Source organism: Thunnus maccoyii, chromosome 5 (assembly GCF_910596095.1).
Source record: "Thunnus maccoyii chromosome 5, fThuMac1.1, whole genome shotgun sequence".
NCBI lineage: Eukaryota > Metazoa > Chordata > Actinopteri > Scombriformes > Scombridae > Thunnus > Thunnus maccoyii.
The window spans coordinates 29,787,305-29,806,678 of record NC_056537.1 but is presented as its reverse complement, the minus strand read 5'-3'; the positions used below and the strand labels follow the sequence as shown (position 1 = coordinate 29,806,678).

Sequence of the window (19,374 nt, the reverse complement as noted above, 5' to 3'; positions counted from 1 at the left end):
AACTACATAAACCAGATGCTCCTGTGCGTGGACCTAGGTTAATTGCTTTCTCCTGTTTGTCTTCCCACCTATTACCAACCAAAGCAGTGTTTCCTCAACTGTTTTATCAGTTGGGAAACATGGCTTCAATTAAGGAAAGAGCAGCGGCGTTGAACCTCGCAGAGAAACTGTGTGTGCGTCCTCAAGGTAATTTAATTAACACGCGTTTCAACGAGGTGTTGCGATTCCTGTAGCTCACGGAGGCCTGTTCATGTAGTTATTCTTTCATATTTTCTTGCCTTTCCTCTTTTTCCATCCCCTGTCTTTCCTCAGATCAGTAGCCTAACTCAGCCCTGCAAAGATCATTTGTAAAATATGAAGAGAGTGACTTAGTTTATTTTCCTTGGATCATGTTTCTCTTTGCCTGTCTCTCAGCTCACGGTGTGGCCAGCAAACCAGTCCAGTCTTCCTCCTTGTGGAGTAGCCTCATCTCCCACCTCAGGTCCACCGTGACAGTGAAGCGTAGACGAGTCCACCTGAAGTCCCACAGTGACTGTTTCCTGGGCTCAGAGGCTGTGGATGTGGTAGCAGAACACATAAATCATGTGAAAGGCTTTGAGGGTGCGTGAACTGGGCATTGTGTGTTATTTTCTCAAATTTTACTTCAAATAATTGGATGAACCTCTTCATTATCCTGTTTTTATTTATGAGCCAAAAGACATTCAACAATTAGTCATTTCCACTTTGTTTTATTTCAATTAAAGTTGCTACCGTATCACGGGACAAAGTGGTGTTGGTGTGCCAGGCTCTGCTTGACTGCAATGTCTTTGAGGCAGTGGGAACCAAAGTGTTTGGCAGAGACAAGAAGCAGGATTTGTTTCAGGACAGCAAAAGTGCTCTTTATAGGTTAGACACACACAAATCTGATTACGCCCTCTTCAGTGAGATATTCTTTCATTATGTCACAGTCAAAATATTTTCCTAGCTGTCATCCATGCTGGCTGAAAATATGTGAACAATGTAGCCTTTTATCTGCCTTTTAAAATGTCACACAGGTTTGTAAATGTGCATACTCCTTCAGTTGATGAGCTGGAGAGAGGTATGCTTGTGAACGGGATCCAAAAACTCTTCTGCAGTGCTCCTTCAGACAGGTATGAAGTCTACATTATGTTAAGTTTAACTTCTGTTAGATCTGAGCATTCATATCATACACTGAGGTACTGGTTTATTAGCTACACAATCTAATGCAGCCTCAAAAATGACCAAAGAGTGGAATCAACACCTTGTTCAACCAGTGTCAACAAAACCTGAATGTTTTAAACTTCACAAAGACAGGACTTATTGATGGGACTACTCTATGTAATTGCATGGATTGTCCATGTATACCTAATAAGGTTTATACTGCCAACTGTGTATATCTGTTTTCATGAACTGTCAACTGTCCTGGTTTTTCCCCCAGTGAGCGAAAATGTCAGTGAAGTGACATTCTGTGAACATTTTAGACAATTGTTTACTCTATGTGAAAATTATATGTACATGTTTTAAAGAGAAAGCTTTGTTGGGGTTATGCATTATCCAACTTTCTGCACATTCTGGTGTATCTTAATTCTGACATTTAACTATTAATCACAGTGTTCAGAACCAGAGCCCTCAAAATGCTTTCTGACATCCCTCAAGCTGTCTGTGTTTTGCTTTTCAGGCAGGAAGAGCAGACAGTTCCCACCGGGTCACATGTTCCAATGTCTACCCCTGTCAAATTCACTCAGACGTGCATAAAAGCCAACCAAGTGGACACTCCTGTCAGTGCCAGCCTGTCACTGGAGCCCATGGTGGACAGTCTGAGTCTGAGTCCTAGCAGAGCACAGACAGACTCTGTTTTACCACAATCATGTAAGTCATGTTTCACCCTGTTGTGCTGCCTCTCTTACATTGAGGGCCATGTTTAGGTTTCAAGTGGAATTCAGTCATATTTCTTTTAATAGAAGATGCATAAATGAATTCATTTTTCTCCTCATTTTGTTAAACATTTACTCAGGGTCACATGGGTTGGAATTTCCAGCATACATTGGATAGGGAAGGAAACACTGAGCAGGTCGCCTGTACATTAGAATAATGAATTTCTAAACACTTTCAAAATGTTTGTTTTTTTCAACCACCAGGACTGAATTTTTGTTGTCACTGAATTTTAAGAAGCAGATCTGAGTTTTACAAAGTACATAATATGATTTATCCACATATTTATTTATGAATTCACTGAGCCCCATTGATTGGACGTCATATTAATGCCTATAAAGGGTTTTTGACAGCAGATCAATTCATATCAGCAAAATACTGACCACATCACATTGACCAGTTATTATGACATTATTCCTTTCCTCAGCGAAAGTCTTGCTGACAATGATTGAAAAAGACCTGAAGGTCAAGTGTTGTACACTTTAAAAATCAAAGACTAAAAAGGTGAAAAAGTGAGGAGAGTATACAACAGAACAATATGATATAATTAAAAAAAACAAAAAAAAAACATACTCTGCTCCAATCCCCAGTGGTAGATGAGGTGTGGCAGGAGCAGACTCTGCTGAGGCTGTTAAACCTGGTGGAGCTTCCCCTGCTGGAAGGGGTGCTTCAGTGCATCCAAACCCCACCCTCTTCCCCTCCATCACACCTGCTGGCTCACAGTAACCCAGACCTGATCTATAGCAGCAACCACCTGGACAGACAGATCCTCAAGGCCTTCAGGGACTCTCAGTACGTTTGGCTCACTCAGTTCTTTTAAATTCATCTTACTAATTGAACTGCTTCCACATGTAGTTGCTATGAATGCAGATTTCATTTCAGTGTCTCTGCAATAAAGTTAATCTTATTAAAATAAATATACTTATTTTATCCTGCAGGGAGGATGAGTGGCTCTGTGCAGCTCTGGACTGTCTGGACTTCCTCCCTGACCAGCCGGTGGTGGAGCTGAGCAGAGAGCTGCCTCACTGTTTCCCTCGAGATCAGGAGAGCTGTGAGCAAGTGCCAGCTGACAGCAGCAGCACCCAAGATGGAGGCAAGAGCTTGAATGAGTATCAGTGGGCGATCAGTCCTTTTTTTGAGCTTTTGCTATGATTTGATACAGTGTGGTAGTCTTTTGTTCATTCACTGTCAGGGGTTGGTTTTTTCACTTGAGGGTTTGTGTTGATGCACGCAGCTGTGCTGTGTTTATGATATTGGCATCAACTAACATGTGCCGTATTAATTTTCATCTCTGGCTCCAGGTAATAATTGTGATGAGGAGTGTAAGCTGCTGTTGTATGGGACACTGGTCAAACACTACAGCCACACAGACAGACCTCCACTGCTGCCCCAGCACATGACTGACATCTACACAGCCATCACTGACCTGCTGGGTAAGAACTGGGACTGTGGCTCACAAGAAAAGCTGTGTCACTTGTTTAGATTCCCATTGTCCAAGTATGAGTGAACCAGGGGTTGGAAACAAGCTTGTTTCTCTATCAAAGTACCCATATGCCAACTTAACTTAACCTCAGTATCAGTGCAACATCCTTCCTTCTGCTTACTCTTATTTCCATCTCTTTCCCAGTGAATGCAAAGTTGGACACGGCTCTTGAAGCTCTGCAGCTGTGTCTGAAGCTGCTGTCATCCAGCTGCAGAGAGGAGCTGCGCAGGCTGCTTTCATTCATGGCTCTGGCAGCTGACCCACAAGGGATAAAACTGGACAAGGAGGTGAAAAATAGTTACTAAATCTTATGTTGAATGATGCATTTTTAAAATGTCCAAGGAAAGAATCTCTAAACCTAGAAATCATCATTGTGATATACAGCCTGTCCCTCTGTCTTCAGGTGGAGAGGTGAGAGGCAGGTAAAAAAGTGAGCTTGTTTCAACAACTGTACCATATTTGACATTAAAGATATGCTGTTGAACCTGCAGATGGAGAACAGATTGGCAGTGAAGTGCTCTTTCTCCAGGGCAGTCCTCCACTGCAAAGCTCTCTCAAAGGAGAAAGAGGACCTGATGGTGGTCTTCATGCTCAGCAACATAAAGGAAATCTTTAAGGTAATGAAATGTTTTCAGAATATATTGTAACGCTGCTCTCTTTGGATCTTTACCTTGACTTAAGCCATGGGTTGCTTGGTGTTTCGTATTTCCATGTCCTTAGGACACTCACACCTTAGGAGACTCACAAGAGAAATGTTGGTTGAAATAGTCAAAATTGAAGCAACCCATAATGCAACTCAATAGCATTTTTTCAGTAGTCCCTCCCTGCATGATTAACGCCCACATTTTTCAAACTATACACCCCCAGTTTGCAAGGTGTCTTTCTGTTATAAATTTGAAGCCCCAGAGCCCAAGTCATGATAACTCTGATGACATCACTATGACATCACCAGGGTTATTTTCTCAGACTTGACAAAGCACTTCCTGAGCCACAAAAGACATTATTCAACTGTATTTACAGGCTGAATAGCATTCCCCAGTACTAGTAAACTGACCTTTATGTATAAAATTCACATGTATTTGCTCTAATTAAATTTAGGCAATTAAATCAAAATCTACCATCTTGCACAAAGTGGAAACCAGAGTCTGGCCCAATAATATTTCATAAAAAGTCAACAAAGCATTTGTGTTGTTCAATGGTGCTGTAACTCCTTGTTACATAAATAAATTGCTTAAATTGAATTGCAAAATGTAGTTTAGGAAATGCTGTAACAGACATTTGTGCAAGGGCTTCTGTGAAAAGGAGAAATGGGAGCGCCTACTGAATGAACAGGCAATTTCCAACTGTGTAACTTCACACTTCACTTCATCGACAAATCATTTTCTGTCATTAAATGATTTGCCGACCAAGACTTTCTTTTCTTTTTGCTCCAGATACCAGGGGCTCTGCACAAAGGAGTGAGTGACAAGCTGGCCGGCTTGGTACAGGGGAAGCAGCCCGATGTGACTGGTAAATGCCTGTTTACGGGTGGTAGCCCAACACAAAGCCGTTAAATACTAGCACATTACGAGAATAGATTGGGACATGGTAGAAATCCTACCATCTCAGCGGGGTGTAGCTGTTGCTGTGCAGCTGCAGGTTTCGATCCAGGGTAGATGTGTCATGCATAAATAATACTTGTTCTCACCATCATGACATCTTTTTTTTTCTTGAGATAAACTCAAAATTACACGTCTGTGCATGAGGTTTTGGATCCACTAAACTGTCAGGGATTTCACAGGTCATTGTGGCCTTATGTGCCTTAATTACATTTAGGAATGTTTATTATTCAGCTTCTTGATGATATCTGATAACCTATAATTTCCATGGTATTTCAGCTGATAATGGTTCTGCTATTTTTCATTTCAATGCAGTACCACCACGTGTCTGGTTACAGATGTCTAAAAAAAAAAACCCACTGCTTCATTTGTGTCTGTCATGATTTATTACTTAACACGTCACTGTTTCCAGATATCTTGAATCACTGAAGAAAAGAAGACGATTTCAACATGCAATATTTTTCTTGGCGTTGAATCTTTGTGGATGAATATTGTTCATATTTTTGATGCAGGAGATGGTTCCTTAAAAGCTTCTCCTGTAAGATGCAGACTGTCTCTGTTGCCTGAATTGAAAAGTTACTATCAAGCATATTAACATAATGCATTGAAAATATATTTGTCATATTTTGAACAGACTAGATTATGTCAAAGTATTTTATACTTTTCATATAATGGGCAATTTTTTAACATGGACCCCAATCTGTTGACACATTTTTATGTGAATATTGCCAATGACGGCTAACTGTAATAAAAGTACCCAATTTCAAAATGCACTGTTACTCATTTAGAATACAGCTAAAATGAGCATTACTTCCTTATCTCATATCCTGGTTTTAAAAGCTCCTGCTCTTAAAGCCACCCCATGTCACCACTGCTGAATAACAGCCTCTGTGGCCAAAAGGGACAAAATTAGGACATAAAGGTTAACAGTAAAATATGGTCTAACACTAACACAGGTTGAAAAGAGACAAAGTGAGTGAATTTACTCAGCAATGTTAGTGACACAGCAATCTATGGAAAGTTTGTTAACATTAACCATACTAAGATTCTGCTCATACCAGACAAAGTGAGAGTGTGTTGTATTTAATTTAGAAAATGTGTATTTTATTGCTCATGAATTACTCTTAACAAATATTTTTATACTATCAAGGATCAAATTATGTGTAATATGAAAAGGGTTTTGTGTAATGAGAAACCCACAGAGAGCTAACACTTGACTCTGCAGTCCCCCTCAGCTCTATGGAGCGTTTTAGCATCTTTCAGCTCATTGCTTTGTTTTTAAAGCTCATAACTTTAGTGTTTTGGTTCACTGTCATTGCTCTCATCAACCTCAAATAAGCTCTGATAAACCTACTGCACACTGCCCGCCCAACACCAAACTGGAGACAGAAAAGGTTAACAACTAGCTGCTTCACAGAGTGGAGTATTTAGTTACTTAAGAGCCAGATTTTTCTTTGTGGAGTTGGAGACCAAAACGGAGCTATGAGGAAAGTGCATATTTGATTTACATTCACCAAAAATACGACTCCAAAGTAATATGTTGCTGCGTGTCTCTGGTGTGTTCCATTCAACCCAAGTGGCCAAAAAATAAAAATATCCACTCATGTAGCTTTAAAGTCCCAGATGTTACTTGGCACTGTTAATGGGAAGTTGATGAATATGGCATCTAAACATTTAACTGTCAACTCTGTGTTTCCTACACTTTAACATGGTGTGTCTCTCTTCTCTTCTGTTCTTCAGGCTCTGCGTTCTGTCAGCAGGTCCCCAGCAGGACTTGCACTGACTCTACAAAGACGACCACCAACCAGGAACTGTGGACTCTGCTGAACAGCATCCACCTGGACACCAAGATCTCAACCAAGGAGAGAAAGCGCCTGCTCAGACAGTTTTACCAAGCCCACCCACAGATATTTAACCATTACTTTGGTGAATCTGCTGTTAGTGTGCTGTAAATGTGTGAGGCAATGTCCCATGCTGTGTTCTGTAGCCACATACAGTTTAAACAGTAGCAAGAGAAGAGTGTGGTTTTTTGTTGTTGTTGTTGTTGTTGTTTTTTCTTCTTTTTTGCAAATAGCTACAGATGGACTTGACTGACCATTGGATATATTGAGGAAAATAAGTTTCATCTTGCAAGATATGTTGTAAAATTTTTCTCCTTTCTGAATCATCCTAGAAATACTGATGACTTCATAAATGTGCAAGTTGTGAGTGAAATATTGCAAATAAATAAATAAATATCTTATTTGATTTTAAACCCTGCCCTCTTTCCTAATCTCAACAACATTTAATTTGGCAACTTGTAAAACCTATAAATTCACATGAAAACAATGCAAAATGATTTGCATAATAACATTTATTCTGATATTTTCAACTGTGTCTAGATGTGTCTTGCCAAATAAAGTCCAATTTGAAGGCTGTGAAAATTGAATGTGTTTAATTCAAAATATAGAAAAGTCTGCAGCTTTTGTCCAAAGGAATGCAAGGAAAAAAATGTAGAGCATGAAGTTGAGTAATTGTTGACAAACATGTAATGCTCTTAAAGTGCCACTATGTGGTCGGTTGATGTAGTTCTTGTTGCCTGAGTAGTGAGAGGGAATGATCTAATGATCCAATAAGAATGGCTGCTGTATATGTTGTATTCTAGATACTATTAATACAATAATACAACACTGATGCGTACCATTGCACACATATATTTTTTATAAGTATTTTTATTTATCGTGTTCCTTACTTATTATTCCTATTTCTGTTCCCTTACAAATCTCTGCTGCTGTGAGACTGCAGTTTCCCCACAGCAATAAGTAAATAGCTATCTATCTATGTAGGTAGGTAGCTAGCTAGCTATCTTAGTGCAAAGGAATAAGAAGAGAAGTCTACTAATGTAGAAACTCCTTAAAAATGAGTAACATTTTAAAGTCCTTAAAAATGTTAAAGGCAGTGGTTCTCCAAATGCCGTCTGGGGACCCCCAGGGGCCCTTGAGGAGGCTCCAGCAAAAAGGGTTAGGTTCAGGAGAATAATTTATTTTCACTATAATAACACAGTGACAGAATGTGTGACTATTTTGGTCATGGGTTTCATACACCTTCTGTAATAAAACGTCTAAAGGCAAAAATCTTAATTGTGTCAGTTTAGGGGTCTTTAACGTGAAAAAGTTCGAAAACTACTGTTTAAAGGAGTTTAAAATGTTACCCAAGATGCTCGCGTGCCCGCCATGAACATCCGTGGTGCGCGCGGAGGGGGCTCGAACAAGACGTCATGTTAGCCCCACCCAAAACAGGAAGTGTCGCTTGGTTAGCGGCAAACCATCAGGGGAGGGCTACGACGTAAATAAACTCGACTTCTCTAGGACGAAACAACGCCTTTCTTGTGTTGAAGACGGTTTCTGGCTGTGGTGAACTTGTGAATAAATCTGTGACCGGGCTTATGCCGCTATGGGTGTGTTATGAAGGAGTAGCTGTGTCATTAGGCTTTGCTTGTTGACAGAGTCGTGTTCACGCCGACTACAGCTAACGGTACATAAGTTGAGCTCCACAGCTCACTAACTCATCTTATTCCTCTGGGCTGCCGACTACAAGGTTAGTAACGCAGATAAAGATAAAATAAACATGTAAAGCTGTGAAGACAGCCACAATGCCAAGAGGCTTTGTTCTGTTTACCTCTGTCTTAGCATCACACAGTGGCACAGTGACTCCTCTCCCCCTCCTCTCCTCCTGTAGGTGATGTCATCATCTCTAGATAACAATAACAAACCTACATTTGTCCTAACTGTCTGTACTGTAATATGTAACCACATCACATTACAAAAACCTTTTCATCACTGCTTGTCACTGCTAAAAAAAAGTCAATGACAATACTGCTTCATGTCAAATATGTTATGTCACATATGTGCTGCAATCATCAGGCATTCAGCAGCACTGCACAGCATTTTGCAGATTGCAGTTTAATTCCGTCATCTGATATTCTGCAGACCTTAGCATGCCAAAGGAGGCAGACCACCTTGAGAGAGGAGGAGACAAGGAGGCGAAGGAGGAGAGGGCGCAGGATGCTTCGGAGGAGACGGTGAGGAAGAGGGTCCGGGCAAATACTCCGAGCCCGCACAGAGGGATCACTCCACAAGGTGAGGAATAAGCCGATATCAGAGGGGAACTCCACCCACAGAGCAACAGCCCTGATGAAGTACAGTGGCCATGTAAGCCTGCCTCAGTTTAATTTGAGTAAGGGAAGAAACACTTCAAGAGGAAGGCCACTCTCACACACTCTCCAACCATTTACCATTCACACATCCAGACAGTTGAGTCTCCAATTAGCCTAACCTGCATATCTTAACAGGTGAGAATAAGATTTACTGATTCTTGTTAAATTTTGAATGTGATCCCTAGCCTTTCTTTCCTTTGATGAACTCTGTTTTTGGACACATTTATACCTCAGAGGGGATGCGCTGGGTGTGTGCTATGAGATAAGCAGAGAGGAGCTTTTACATGTGCGAGAGTAATCAAAAAGATTTTGTTGTTGATCATGTGACCAGTATCCATGGACTAACACAACAGAACTTCTGTTACACAGCTACAGTCCAGGATGTCCAAGCTGCTGCTGCGTGTGTCTATACTTGGACTACAACTCAAGATCATTTTTTGTTATTGATTAATCTGACAGTTATTCCCACGATTCATCGATTAATCATTTGGGCAATAAAACATCAGAAAACGGTGAAAAACACAACATCCTGGAGTCCAAGGTGATGTCCTCACATGTTTTATTTTGTCCAACCAACAGTCCAAAACCCCAAAATGTTAAATTTACAGTAATTTAAGACCAAGAAAAGGAACAAATTCTCATCTTTGAGGGCCTTGAACAAGCTAATGTTTGGTAAAATGCTTAACAATTATTCAATCATCAAAATAGTTGCCAACTAATTATCCTATTAATCGACAACTCGTTGCAGCTCTAATCCATACTGAATTTTTGGTCTGGAAGCATAGTGTGAGGTTGTCAAGCCTTACCCTAGCTCCAGTTTGACTTGAGTCATCCTTAGATTAATAAAAGAAAAAAGTTGTGCATTTAAATGGGAACACAAACAACCTTCCCTTTGAACAGAGGGGAAGAAACACGCCAGCCTCACAAGCTCATTCCTTCAGGGGTTGGCAAATAAACTCTCCTTGTCTGCACTGCTTGCCTGTTTTTAACTCTTCAACAACTCCACTCCTTTAAAATAGAATGTTGCCGATTTAGCATTGCACTCCTATAACGTTGTCGGAGTCATTATGGACAGCTTTTTTTTTATCCTAATCAATGTAGCAGAACCAGAGATATCATCTTTTTTTATATACAATGCAACTTGACCACAGTTAGGTCTGAGATTTGGGTGTGTTATGCTCTAATGTAGCCGCGAGCAGAGATGAGGAGCGGCCTACAGAGGTCTGGTAACCTCATTTCTTTCTAACTCCCAAGATGTTTTTTTATTTTGATTTGTAGTCTTCAGCCCCAACCAATGCTGACTCAAGTGACATCACACGAGGTAATCTATCAAGTTTCACACAGCTCCCTCTAGACTCACAATAGACTTTGTAGATTTTTTTCACATATCCAGCAGCACTCCTCAAGACCTGCAAACAGACACTGAGACTCAGTGGAGTTCCCTTTTAATTCTCATCTCTGATGTCACTTCAGCATACCTATACTGGATTTTTGATATCAATACAATCCTGATAATGATAATTTTGGAGTTTAAATGATAAATCAACCAATAGTATTTTTTTTTAACAATCTGTTTTTGTGATTAAGACACATACTAAGCGGGATATTTTACAGTGTAAAAATCAACTTGTTCTCTATTGGATAAACTATGTAATGCTGACACTGCTTCTAAATTATCTCAAACCTAGTGTGGCACTTCTTTATTGCAATTGTTTGTTACTTATCAACCAACATATACTGTACATGGATACCAATATACTGTATCTGCAGTAAGCATATGTTGGCCTATATATTTTTCCTGGCCGATTCATTGATCTTGGTCTATTTGAAAGCATAGTTTCAAGCAGGGGGTTTATTAGTGGTGGCTTGCTTCTTATACTGAGACACACCACATTTAATGGACTTGATGGATGCTCGTTGTATAACATGTTTGGCACAGACAGCACACAGCGCAGCCCCTCTGAAAAATAAAGTCCTGTCCATGAGGTCTTGAATGTTCAGACATTAACCTTGCCTTAGTTAGGTCCATGGTTCAACACTAGTGTTGCTGACCCTCAAAACATGAGAATATCAATATACAAAACTGTCTTCCAAAGCTGGAAACCAGACAAATAAAACACTTTGGACACTTATTTTTATTAGAAAGGGTTAGCACAGTCAGCTCTGATTTAGATTATGCTTCCTTATCTGATTGTTCCCACTATGAATTTTATCATACTTTCCACATTTTTCATTTACATAGCTTTATGCTTGACAGATGATGATATTGCAAGTGTGAGTTGGAATGTGTGACTTTTTCTTCATGCTCATAGTTATAAATTGGATTAACCTAGAGCACAAGAATAAAGACAATAGATACTTAGGTTTCAGACTAAACAGAGAGCTACGCTTACAGCAGGATGAGTTGAGGGGATAACACATCTTGTAGTTGGTGTGTGCCTGCTGTCAATACAGTCCCATTTGAACTAAAAGATAAAACACAGTGTTTGCAGATTAGTTCAAATCGGAGAAAATTGGAGAGAAATACACTGATGTGTAATTTTGCAGGAATGAAACTTTTTATAATGATGGATTTTTCCTCCCTCATAGCCAGCCCTCCCAGGTTTGTGTCTGTGGAGGAGCTGATGGCGACGGCTAAAGGAGTCACCAACATGACTCTGGCCCACGAAATAGTGGTCAACCAGGCTTTTCAAGTCAAACCTGCAGAGCTTCCTGAAGGAAGGTGAGTTTCTGATTGGATACTGTCATTTTCCTTTGAGTACTGGTCTTCTTTCTTGCTGTAGAAGTAACCATCCCTCCTGTGCTCCTGTACAGTTTGGAGCGCAGAGTGAAGGAGATTATGCACAGAGCATTCTGGGATTGTTTGGAAGCTCAGTTGAAGGAGGACCCGCCGTCGTATGACCATGCCATTAAGCTGCTGGCTGAGATCAAAGAGGTGAGGCAGAGTGAGAGTTTATTCAGGAAATAGACTGGTCACAATAACTGCAGCACTCTGCACATGTGTGCCCTAAATTTAGCTGCCACCTTCTCTCCTAAAATATGATCCTGGAGTTGTTCGTATTTTGAGAAGGTCACAGGCACAGGGCTTCATCCTATTGTATGTGGACATGCAATGCAATATCCATCCCTCCCTTGTTCATCCCTCTCTACATTCTCAGTCATTATGTCTTTCCTTTCCTGCCTTCATCATCATCTGCCCATCCAGACACTGCTGTCTTTCTTGCTGCCGGGCCATGGACGTCTGCGGTCCCATATTGAGGAGGTTCTGGACCTGCCTCTAATCCATCAGCAGGCTGAGAATGGAGCACTTGACATTGGTCGATTGTCCCAGTTCATTGTTGGGATGATGGGCTCACTGTGCGCCCCCTGCAGGGACCAGGACATCAATAAGCTGAAGGAGATTGCCGATATTGTGCCTTTGCTCAAGTAGGCCAATAAACTATTATTAGCACAGCATGTTCCAGGCTTCTGTTTATTTTTAGATTGTGTAATTTCATTTAAATCTATTACTCTGTAAATGTCAGCTTGTTCTGGATGTTACCTCAGAGAATGATAAGAGATGAGCTAGCAAAACCTTAATAAGTGAATAATAAGTTCAATTTTAACTCTGTTAGATTTGTAATTTCATGCGTCTTCAGTACATTTTGGGAGGGTGCAATTTCATGACACATGATTCTCTGTTTCTGTATCTGTCTTCCTCTGTCATCTCCCCTCTAAGGGCCATATTCTCCACATTGGACCTGATGAAGATGGACATGGCTAACTTTGCAGTTAGCAGCATCAGGCCTCATCTGATGCAGCAGTCAGCTGAGTATGAAAGGAACAAGTTCCAGGAGTTTCTGGAAAAACAACCCAGTAAGGAGACTTTTCCTCATCATAGTACTGAGCATTATATAAGTGGCAGAGCGAAAGCAAAGCAAGAATACTCTTAATAGCTAATTCTTTTGGGTTTTTCATCATCATCTCATCAACCCTGTTTCCAGTTGCAGCAGGCAGCTGTTTTCAGTGACAAAACTCTGACTGTACAATACCTACGGGCACCAATTAAGAGACTTGATGTAACCATAACAACTTAATAAAGTGACAATATGTCAATATTCTGTTTTCAGTCATGCTGCCCGCAAGTGGCCAAAAAAGAAATGCAATTTTAATCAAGCAGAATATATTTTAGTGTTTATATGTTTTACATCCATAAAACTCAGTTGATGTTACATTTCTGATAATCCTTTCTTCCTTAGATGCCTTAGACTACACTGAGAAGTGGCTTGAGGACACAGTTAGATGCCTGAGAGAGGCTGGGACGGATGGTTCTAGTGCTGCCTCATCTCACCCTCCTTCACTCCTCCCCCTTAATGTTCATAATCATGCCTATCTGCGCCTGCTGAGGTGGGACCACGCCTCGGACCCCTTCCCAGAGGTAAACACTCTCAGTCCTGAAGCCTGTCATTGTGTCTCCCTATCATTTATTCAGGTTTTTTCTCCCGCTCGTCATTTCTACATCTCATGCTGCGTCTCAGTCTTCCACCAACTTTATTTCTGCCCTCCTCTCTCTAGACAGTGATGATGGATCAGGTTCGGTTCCAGGAGATGCAGCAGGAGGCTGAGCAGTTAGTGTTGCTCTCCTCTGTGCTCCTCATCGTCTACACTACCACAGGAGAGGCCATCTCAGGCCTGCCGGGGCTGATGGAGACCCTTAAAAACACTGTCAACATCATGCTTGCAGACATGCACACACCGTGAGTACAATTGCTTCAACTGCAAACAGTCAAACAATAGTCACACATATGTTACAAGCTATACTGGACAGCTGACTATTTATTCACCTCCATGCATACAAGCTGTAAGGGTGGAGTGGAGAGGACATGGATGTAGTGTCCCAAATGCGATTGAGCCAGATATTAAAGCCCCCCTTTAGACATGTTTTAAGAAATATAAAAAATACTCTGCTTTGAATAATTTGTGTCCAATATGGTTATATCCAATCAATTACTTCATTAAAATCCTTAAAATGATATCTACTCCTTAGACTCAGATTTAAGGTGAGCACAGAGAAACTTTCCACTTTCAGCAGATGAATGTGAAAACAGCCTCCTAGTGTCAAATTTAGCACATACATCATTCTGCAGTCAAGCTCATCCAACTGAAGGAACAAGAAGAAAAACACATTCTTGAAAGTTACAGTTTTCCAGGAACAGTGTTCATTTCACTGGGTTTTAAACCTTTGACTAGCATGGTTCTAAATGAGCTCACTTGGGATTAGAGTTACAGGGTGACCACAAATTGTGCACGTGGCATGTCCTGGTGGGCCGTAAGAAACATATGCTCTTACTGTGATATGCCGGCTTTGAATTTGGTCAAAGACCTTTGTCACGTGTCCGATGGTCCATGTTTGCATTCCTGAGTAGTTACAAGTAAGAAGTCATTTTAAAGCTGCAATAATCAACATTTGTATATAAACAAAGGATCACAAGAATGTGGTAACTCATGGTGATGACCTCACAGAAAATTATTACCCAACTCTGCAGTTCCCCTCAGCTTCAAAGGGCTTTTTAGTGTCTTTCAGCTCATTGTTTTGGTTTTTTTTTTTGGCCTGCAAACTCCACTTTCATCAACCTCAATTCCAACCACAGTAGGAAGTTGTTTACAGTGAAAAATGATAAACCCACTGTACACTACCTGCCCAGCACCAAACAGCAGACAGACAAAGTAAGAGACTAGCTGGTGATCATAGTGGAGCATTTAGCATCTAAAGAGACACATATTTTCCTCAGGAGTTGATAGAGACCAAAACAGAGCTAAAAGGAGAATGAATATTGAACTGTAACAACTTTATAAGGTGATAATATGTCATATGTACCAATTTAAAGGGGTACTCTGACAAATAAGTGTTGCACTTCCTTAAAGTTGGGGAAGTTGTTGCCCCCTTAATTCTAGCACCAATTTTAGAAGTCATAACCATTTTGTGTTGCCAAACTGTCCTTAAGTAATTTCTTATTGCTTGCCTCAAGGTCTTTTAGTGCACAGGATGCCTTAGCAACCATTGGGGAGAAACTGTGTGTTGAGCTGAGTCAGTGTCTAAGCCAGCATGGCTACTCTCCATTCTCTGCTGACCGAAAGAGCACGCTGAAGGGGCAAATCTTAGCCACCATCCAGCCAGACAACACAGTCCGCAAGCTGATGGGTAAGAAGTGACACATATGATGACTTTCTTCTAATAGGTTGTGTTTGACTTTGTAGATTATGTAGACATTTATTTGGCAATGACACATAACTTCTCTCCTCTCCTCTCAGACTCTCGGGTTCAGACCTACCTCCTGGCTTCCCTGGAGTCCAGTAAACATAAGACCCCTCCTCCTCTCCCAGGAGGTCTGGCTCCAGTCAGCAGGGAGCTGAAAGAGCTTGCTGTTCGCTTCAGCCGCCTCGTCAATTTCAACAAGCTGGTCTTCTCCCCGTTCTACCAAAAGGTTCTCCAGACAATCCTGACACCAGAGGAGTGTTCCAGCACAGAGACGTAAACACTACACAGTAGAGTAGGCGGGATGTGGAGAGTGGTCTGTAGTTTTGCAATTTCCCCTCATGACTAACGGTTAAGTTCTAGAGAAAGGAGTTGAGGAAGCTGATCTGTATTCAGTGGGTAAAGCCAGCCTCCCGGAGTGTGCACCTCGAACAAACATAATCAAAAAACACTGGCTTCCACCTCAGTTGCATTAATTCACAGTGTTGCTTATGTGATAAAATCTCAGGCCTCATAATTGTGACCTTACAATGGCCATATTCTCTTCTGTTCAGTATTACTAGCAGGGTTGAGTATCATTTGAAATAGTTTGATAGCCAAACCAATACAATAAATGTGTTTTAGTACCAGAACTAGAACAATGATTACAGTTACCATACAGTCACTGAATATAAACACATTTCTATCTACAAAACCTACAAAAGAGCAGTAGCGAAGTGCAGTACAGAATCTAATTAGAGATGGAGTCAACAAGTTGAAAGATCATGGCCTGTATTTATTAAGGAAATAGGAAATCAGTCCTTACTGGGACTCTGATTCTCAGAGTGATGCATATTTGATCCTGCTTAGCCTTAAGTAAGTAAGCCTAGGAGTAATTTCATCAATTGTTAATCTGTGTCATAAACTGTTATCAGGAGATGGCCGTCAGACATGCGGGCACATTTTGTGAGAGATGTGTTATTAAAAGACACTGTTTTGATAAAAACTGAATAATCTTTGTGATTAGCCTTGTGTTGGATGCAAATCAAAACACGTGCTGCTTTTGATGTGGCTCATACATATGAGAGGCCACAATATGTTCATATTGTTATGAGACATAACATTTTCCCTAATTTACAAGTTAGTTGGAGTTGAAATTGAAATTAGACATTGACATTTGACATTTTTGCCGTGTTTGTAACCTTGCACATTATTAAATCACAACAAGGTACTAGGCTTGTAAAATTATCTATGGATTTGGTTGTCATGGTTTATTTCATGCAGCTGGGGCAAATTGCCCTCTATTTTAAATTGTATATATACATTTAAGTCATGGCTCGCCAATTATTACTGACAGCCCAATGCAAATGGTGTAAGTGTTGTAAACCTCTCCCTTTGCCATGTTGTGAAAACCTTGGTTTCTGCACGGATGTGTTCTCCTTTGCATCACCCACAAGGCACAAATATATGAAAGTTTTGTCAAAATTGTATCCTATAAGCTCATTGTCATCAAGCATCCCCAATTCATCTCTCCTCCCACAGTAAGTGCGTGCATGTCTCTGCCTGACCTGCATCTCCTGTCAGCTCCTAACAGGTTAGGACACCTTTGGAGCTCTCTGAAATATTCCTTATTTTCTACTTTAAGAAAGTTGAAAAAAACAAAAAACAAGACTAAATAGGCATTCCTCATCAAATATTTGGTCCAGATTGATTTCCTGCTGTGAGATGCTTAATAAATAAGGACCATGACCAAGTACTCAGTAACAGCTTTCAGTATATGACAGTTTTCAAACTCAGTGGTACTGACGGTTCAGTTGATACTAAACGGTTAGGCAGCTGTACAGCACACACAAGTAAAAGAACATGTAAAAGACAGATGACTGCATGCTGTTTTTTACACTGAAATAGTTGGGAAATACAGTGGATACAGAATCTTAACACCTTTTTACTGAACTTTCTTATTAATACCCTTCAAATGAAATTAGTCTTATCAGTTTTGTTTGGCTAGAGCAGTGGTTCCCAACCAAGGAGTCAGGGGTCACTAAAGGAATCACTTCAACACTGACTGAAAAAAACAAAAAAAAACACATTTTTTCTGACTTATCTCAAATGCTTGTTTTTTTTCCTGTGTGATACTAGATAATTCAGTCCTCTCAAAACATAAGATTAGATAAATTAAGATTTGATACATTCTTACTGTTAAGGAGGAATAAAATAACCGCATGGAATGTCCGTCTCTGGCTAATGCAGCGACTTTAATACATGACAAATCAATGTATTTCATTACACTGATGCAGAAATCATTGCCATAATATAGTCCAGCTCACTGAATTGCAACAAAGCCCACAATGACTCAACATACCCAGAGAAAAACTGCATGGCAAAATCTCAACCGCTTATAAAACAAAAATATGAGACTAACCATTTCATTTTTTTTTTTTAACTCAGGCCATTTCACAGCAGAAAAAAGGTGCGTAGACGTGTAATATCCATTGTATCTGCACAAAAGAAGGTTCTTATCAGATACTGTTCAGTATGAGACTAGATTAGACGAACATGATCAGAATACATTCATGCTGTACTGAAGGGAAACCAGACTGGTGTTGTGGACCAACTTGAATGAACTGTTGCTTTTAATTGTTACTTGCTTATTAAATTAAGTTAACTTATTTATATAACATTTATGATGGTTTATAATATGTTTTAGAATGTTTACTGTTGACAAGCACCTTGCCTTGCTGTTGAGTCTGATGTTTCTCATACATATTTTACACTCTACAGCCTGTTAGATTCAACTTACCACAGAGTAATTAGAGTGGTTGTAATGTTTCTTCACTCCTCCAGGCATCATATGTTCCACAAATTAAGGACACATGTTCGTTGACTAATCACATCAATTACACTGTTATTTGTCTTTGAATGTTCATCCAACATGTCAATAAAGCATTGTTTGTCCCGCACAGCAGAGTCACTTCTGTCATCATTCCACAAGTGTATTTTCTTTTTGTTGGTGCACAGCACAAAATAGCATTTCGCAGACTACATCATCGTTGTAGGTTTATAAGGTGACAGCCACGTTATTCAGTAATCATTTAATGGTTACTAACCACCAGAAGTTGCACTCATGCTAAAACAACACATAAGAGTACCCATCAATATCATTTTCACCAAGGTGATTTATATGCAATACATATATGAGAAGGTAGGTGGAGCTAGAACTCATTAACAATCTGACATTAAGTGGGAGTTTTATTAATGTAATTGAAACAGAATATACAGGCAGTGCATGGCAGCCTGTAACATTAGTGAGTGTTTCCACTCTCTCCAATAGCACATTTTCAAATGAGTTATTTAGCCGTTTTTGTTGTTTTTTTGGCAACAGCATAGCGTTTAGATGATGTAAGGCTCATGGATCACTCTAATGTGTGTTGGGGGATTTTTGGTTGGTTTTTTTTTTTGGCCTGTTTGTGTACGCATGTATTTGAACATATCTGCAAAAAGAACCATATAACAGCAAGAGCAAAAACATGATTAGAAATGTAAATGTGTTAGAGTTTGCTGCCTCCTGAGCGTTAGAATTGTATTTTCAAGGAGGTTTGCTTTTACTGTTAACGTGTAGTCTTGAACAACAATTAAGTTTGTTTGAGTCTAAGATGTCCAGAAGCTAATTAAATGTTAAGCTAATATTGTATAATATTGTTAGGGTGATTTCTCTGTGAGCTTAGTGACCAGCTGGCTCCTCCTTTGGTTTGGGTCACTTGTTTTAAAGGGACTGTGGAATTTTAATGATCTTTTTTGAATCCCAGTTAAAAGGTGAAATTGGCCCAGTTCAACTCCAGATTCATTGTTGTGTGTGGGTGTGTGTCCTACTCTGAACAATGCCCTTGTAAATTTATGTGTGCAAATATTCAATGGGATGTCCCCATTTGTTGAATTCTTGTTTAGGGATGGG

At 40.1% G+C, this 19,374-nt stretch overlaps 2 protein-coding genes across 3 annotated transcripts; both read left to right on the top strand.

The window, feature by feature from the left end:
- The first annotated feature begins 16 nt into the window (after positions 1 to 16).
- LOC121896906 (DEP domain-containing protein 7-like) lies at positions 17 to 7,267 on the top strand. Its single transcript, XM_042410978.1, has 12 exons — positions 17 to 186; positions 415 to 600; positions 744 to 885; positions 1,035 to 1,130; positions 1,679 to 1,869; positions 2,523 to 2,724; positions 2,871 to 3,025; positions 3,234 to 3,365; positions 3,560 to 3,702; positions 3,907 to 4,032; positions 4,849 to 4,924; positions 6,754 to 7,267. The coding sequence occupies exons 1-12, from the start codon at positions 120 to 122 to the stop codon at positions 6,963 to 6,965; spliced, it is 1,728 nt and encodes a 575-aa protein (XP_042266912.1). The 5' UTR covers positions 17 to 119; the 3' UTR covers positions 6,966 to 7,267.
- A 994-nt stretch (positions 7,268 to 8,261) lies between these two features.
- On the top strand, positions 8,262 to 18,382 carry tcp11l1 (t-complex 11, testis-specific-like 1). 2 transcript variants are annotated; one of them, XM_042412725.1, is made up of 11 exons: positions 8,262 to 8,413; positions 8,498 to 8,589; positions 8,982 to 9,131; positions 11,798 to 11,930; positions 12,023 to 12,143; positions 12,414 to 12,634; positions 12,927 to 13,063; positions 13,447 to 13,625; positions 13,763 to 13,944; positions 15,217 to 15,389; positions 15,500 to 18,382. In XM_042412725.1, the coding sequence occupies exons 3-11, from the start codon at positions 8,990 to 8,992 to the stop codon at positions 15,721 to 15,723; spliced, it is 1,512 nt and encodes a 503-aa protein (XP_042268659.1). In that variant the 5' UTR covers positions 8,262 to 8,413; positions 8,498 to 8,589; positions 8,982 to 8,989; the 3' UTR covers positions 15,724 to 18,382. The 2 variants fall into 2 exon arrangements, with proteins under 2 accessions (XP_042268659.1, XP_042268660.1); XM_042412726.1 differs by having other exon boundaries at positions 8,319 to 8,337.
- The last annotated feature ends 992 nt before the right edge of the window (positions 18,383 to 19,374 follow it).

Bases quoted from the DNA above. Each gene is read 5' to 3' on its own strand.
- tcp11l1 (XM_042412725.1), top strand. From the start codon at position 8,990: ATGCCAAAGGAGGCAGACCACCTTGAGAGAGGAGGAGACAAGGAGGCG. The intron at 9,132-11,797 runs GTGAGGAATAAG...CCTCCCTCATAG, and splicing joins CAGAGGGATCACTCCACAAG to CCAGCCCTCCCAGGTTTGTG. The intron at 11,931-12,022 runs GTGAGTTTCTGA...GCTCCTGTACAG, and splicing joins GCAGAGCTTCCTGAAGGAAG to TTTGGAGCGCAGAGTGAAGG.
- LOC121896906 (XM_042410978.1), top strand. From the start codon at position 120: ATGGCTTCAATTAAGGAAAGAGCAGCGGCGTTGAACCTCGCAGAGAAA. The intron at 2,725-2,870 runs GTACGTTTGGCT...TTTATCCTGCAG, and splicing joins AAGGCCTTCAGGGACTCTCA to GGAGGATGAGTGGCTCTGTG. The intron at 4,925-6,753 runs GTAAATGCCTGT...TCTGTTCTTCAG, and splicing joins GAAGCAGCCCGATGTGACTG to GCTCTGCGTTCTGTCAGCAG.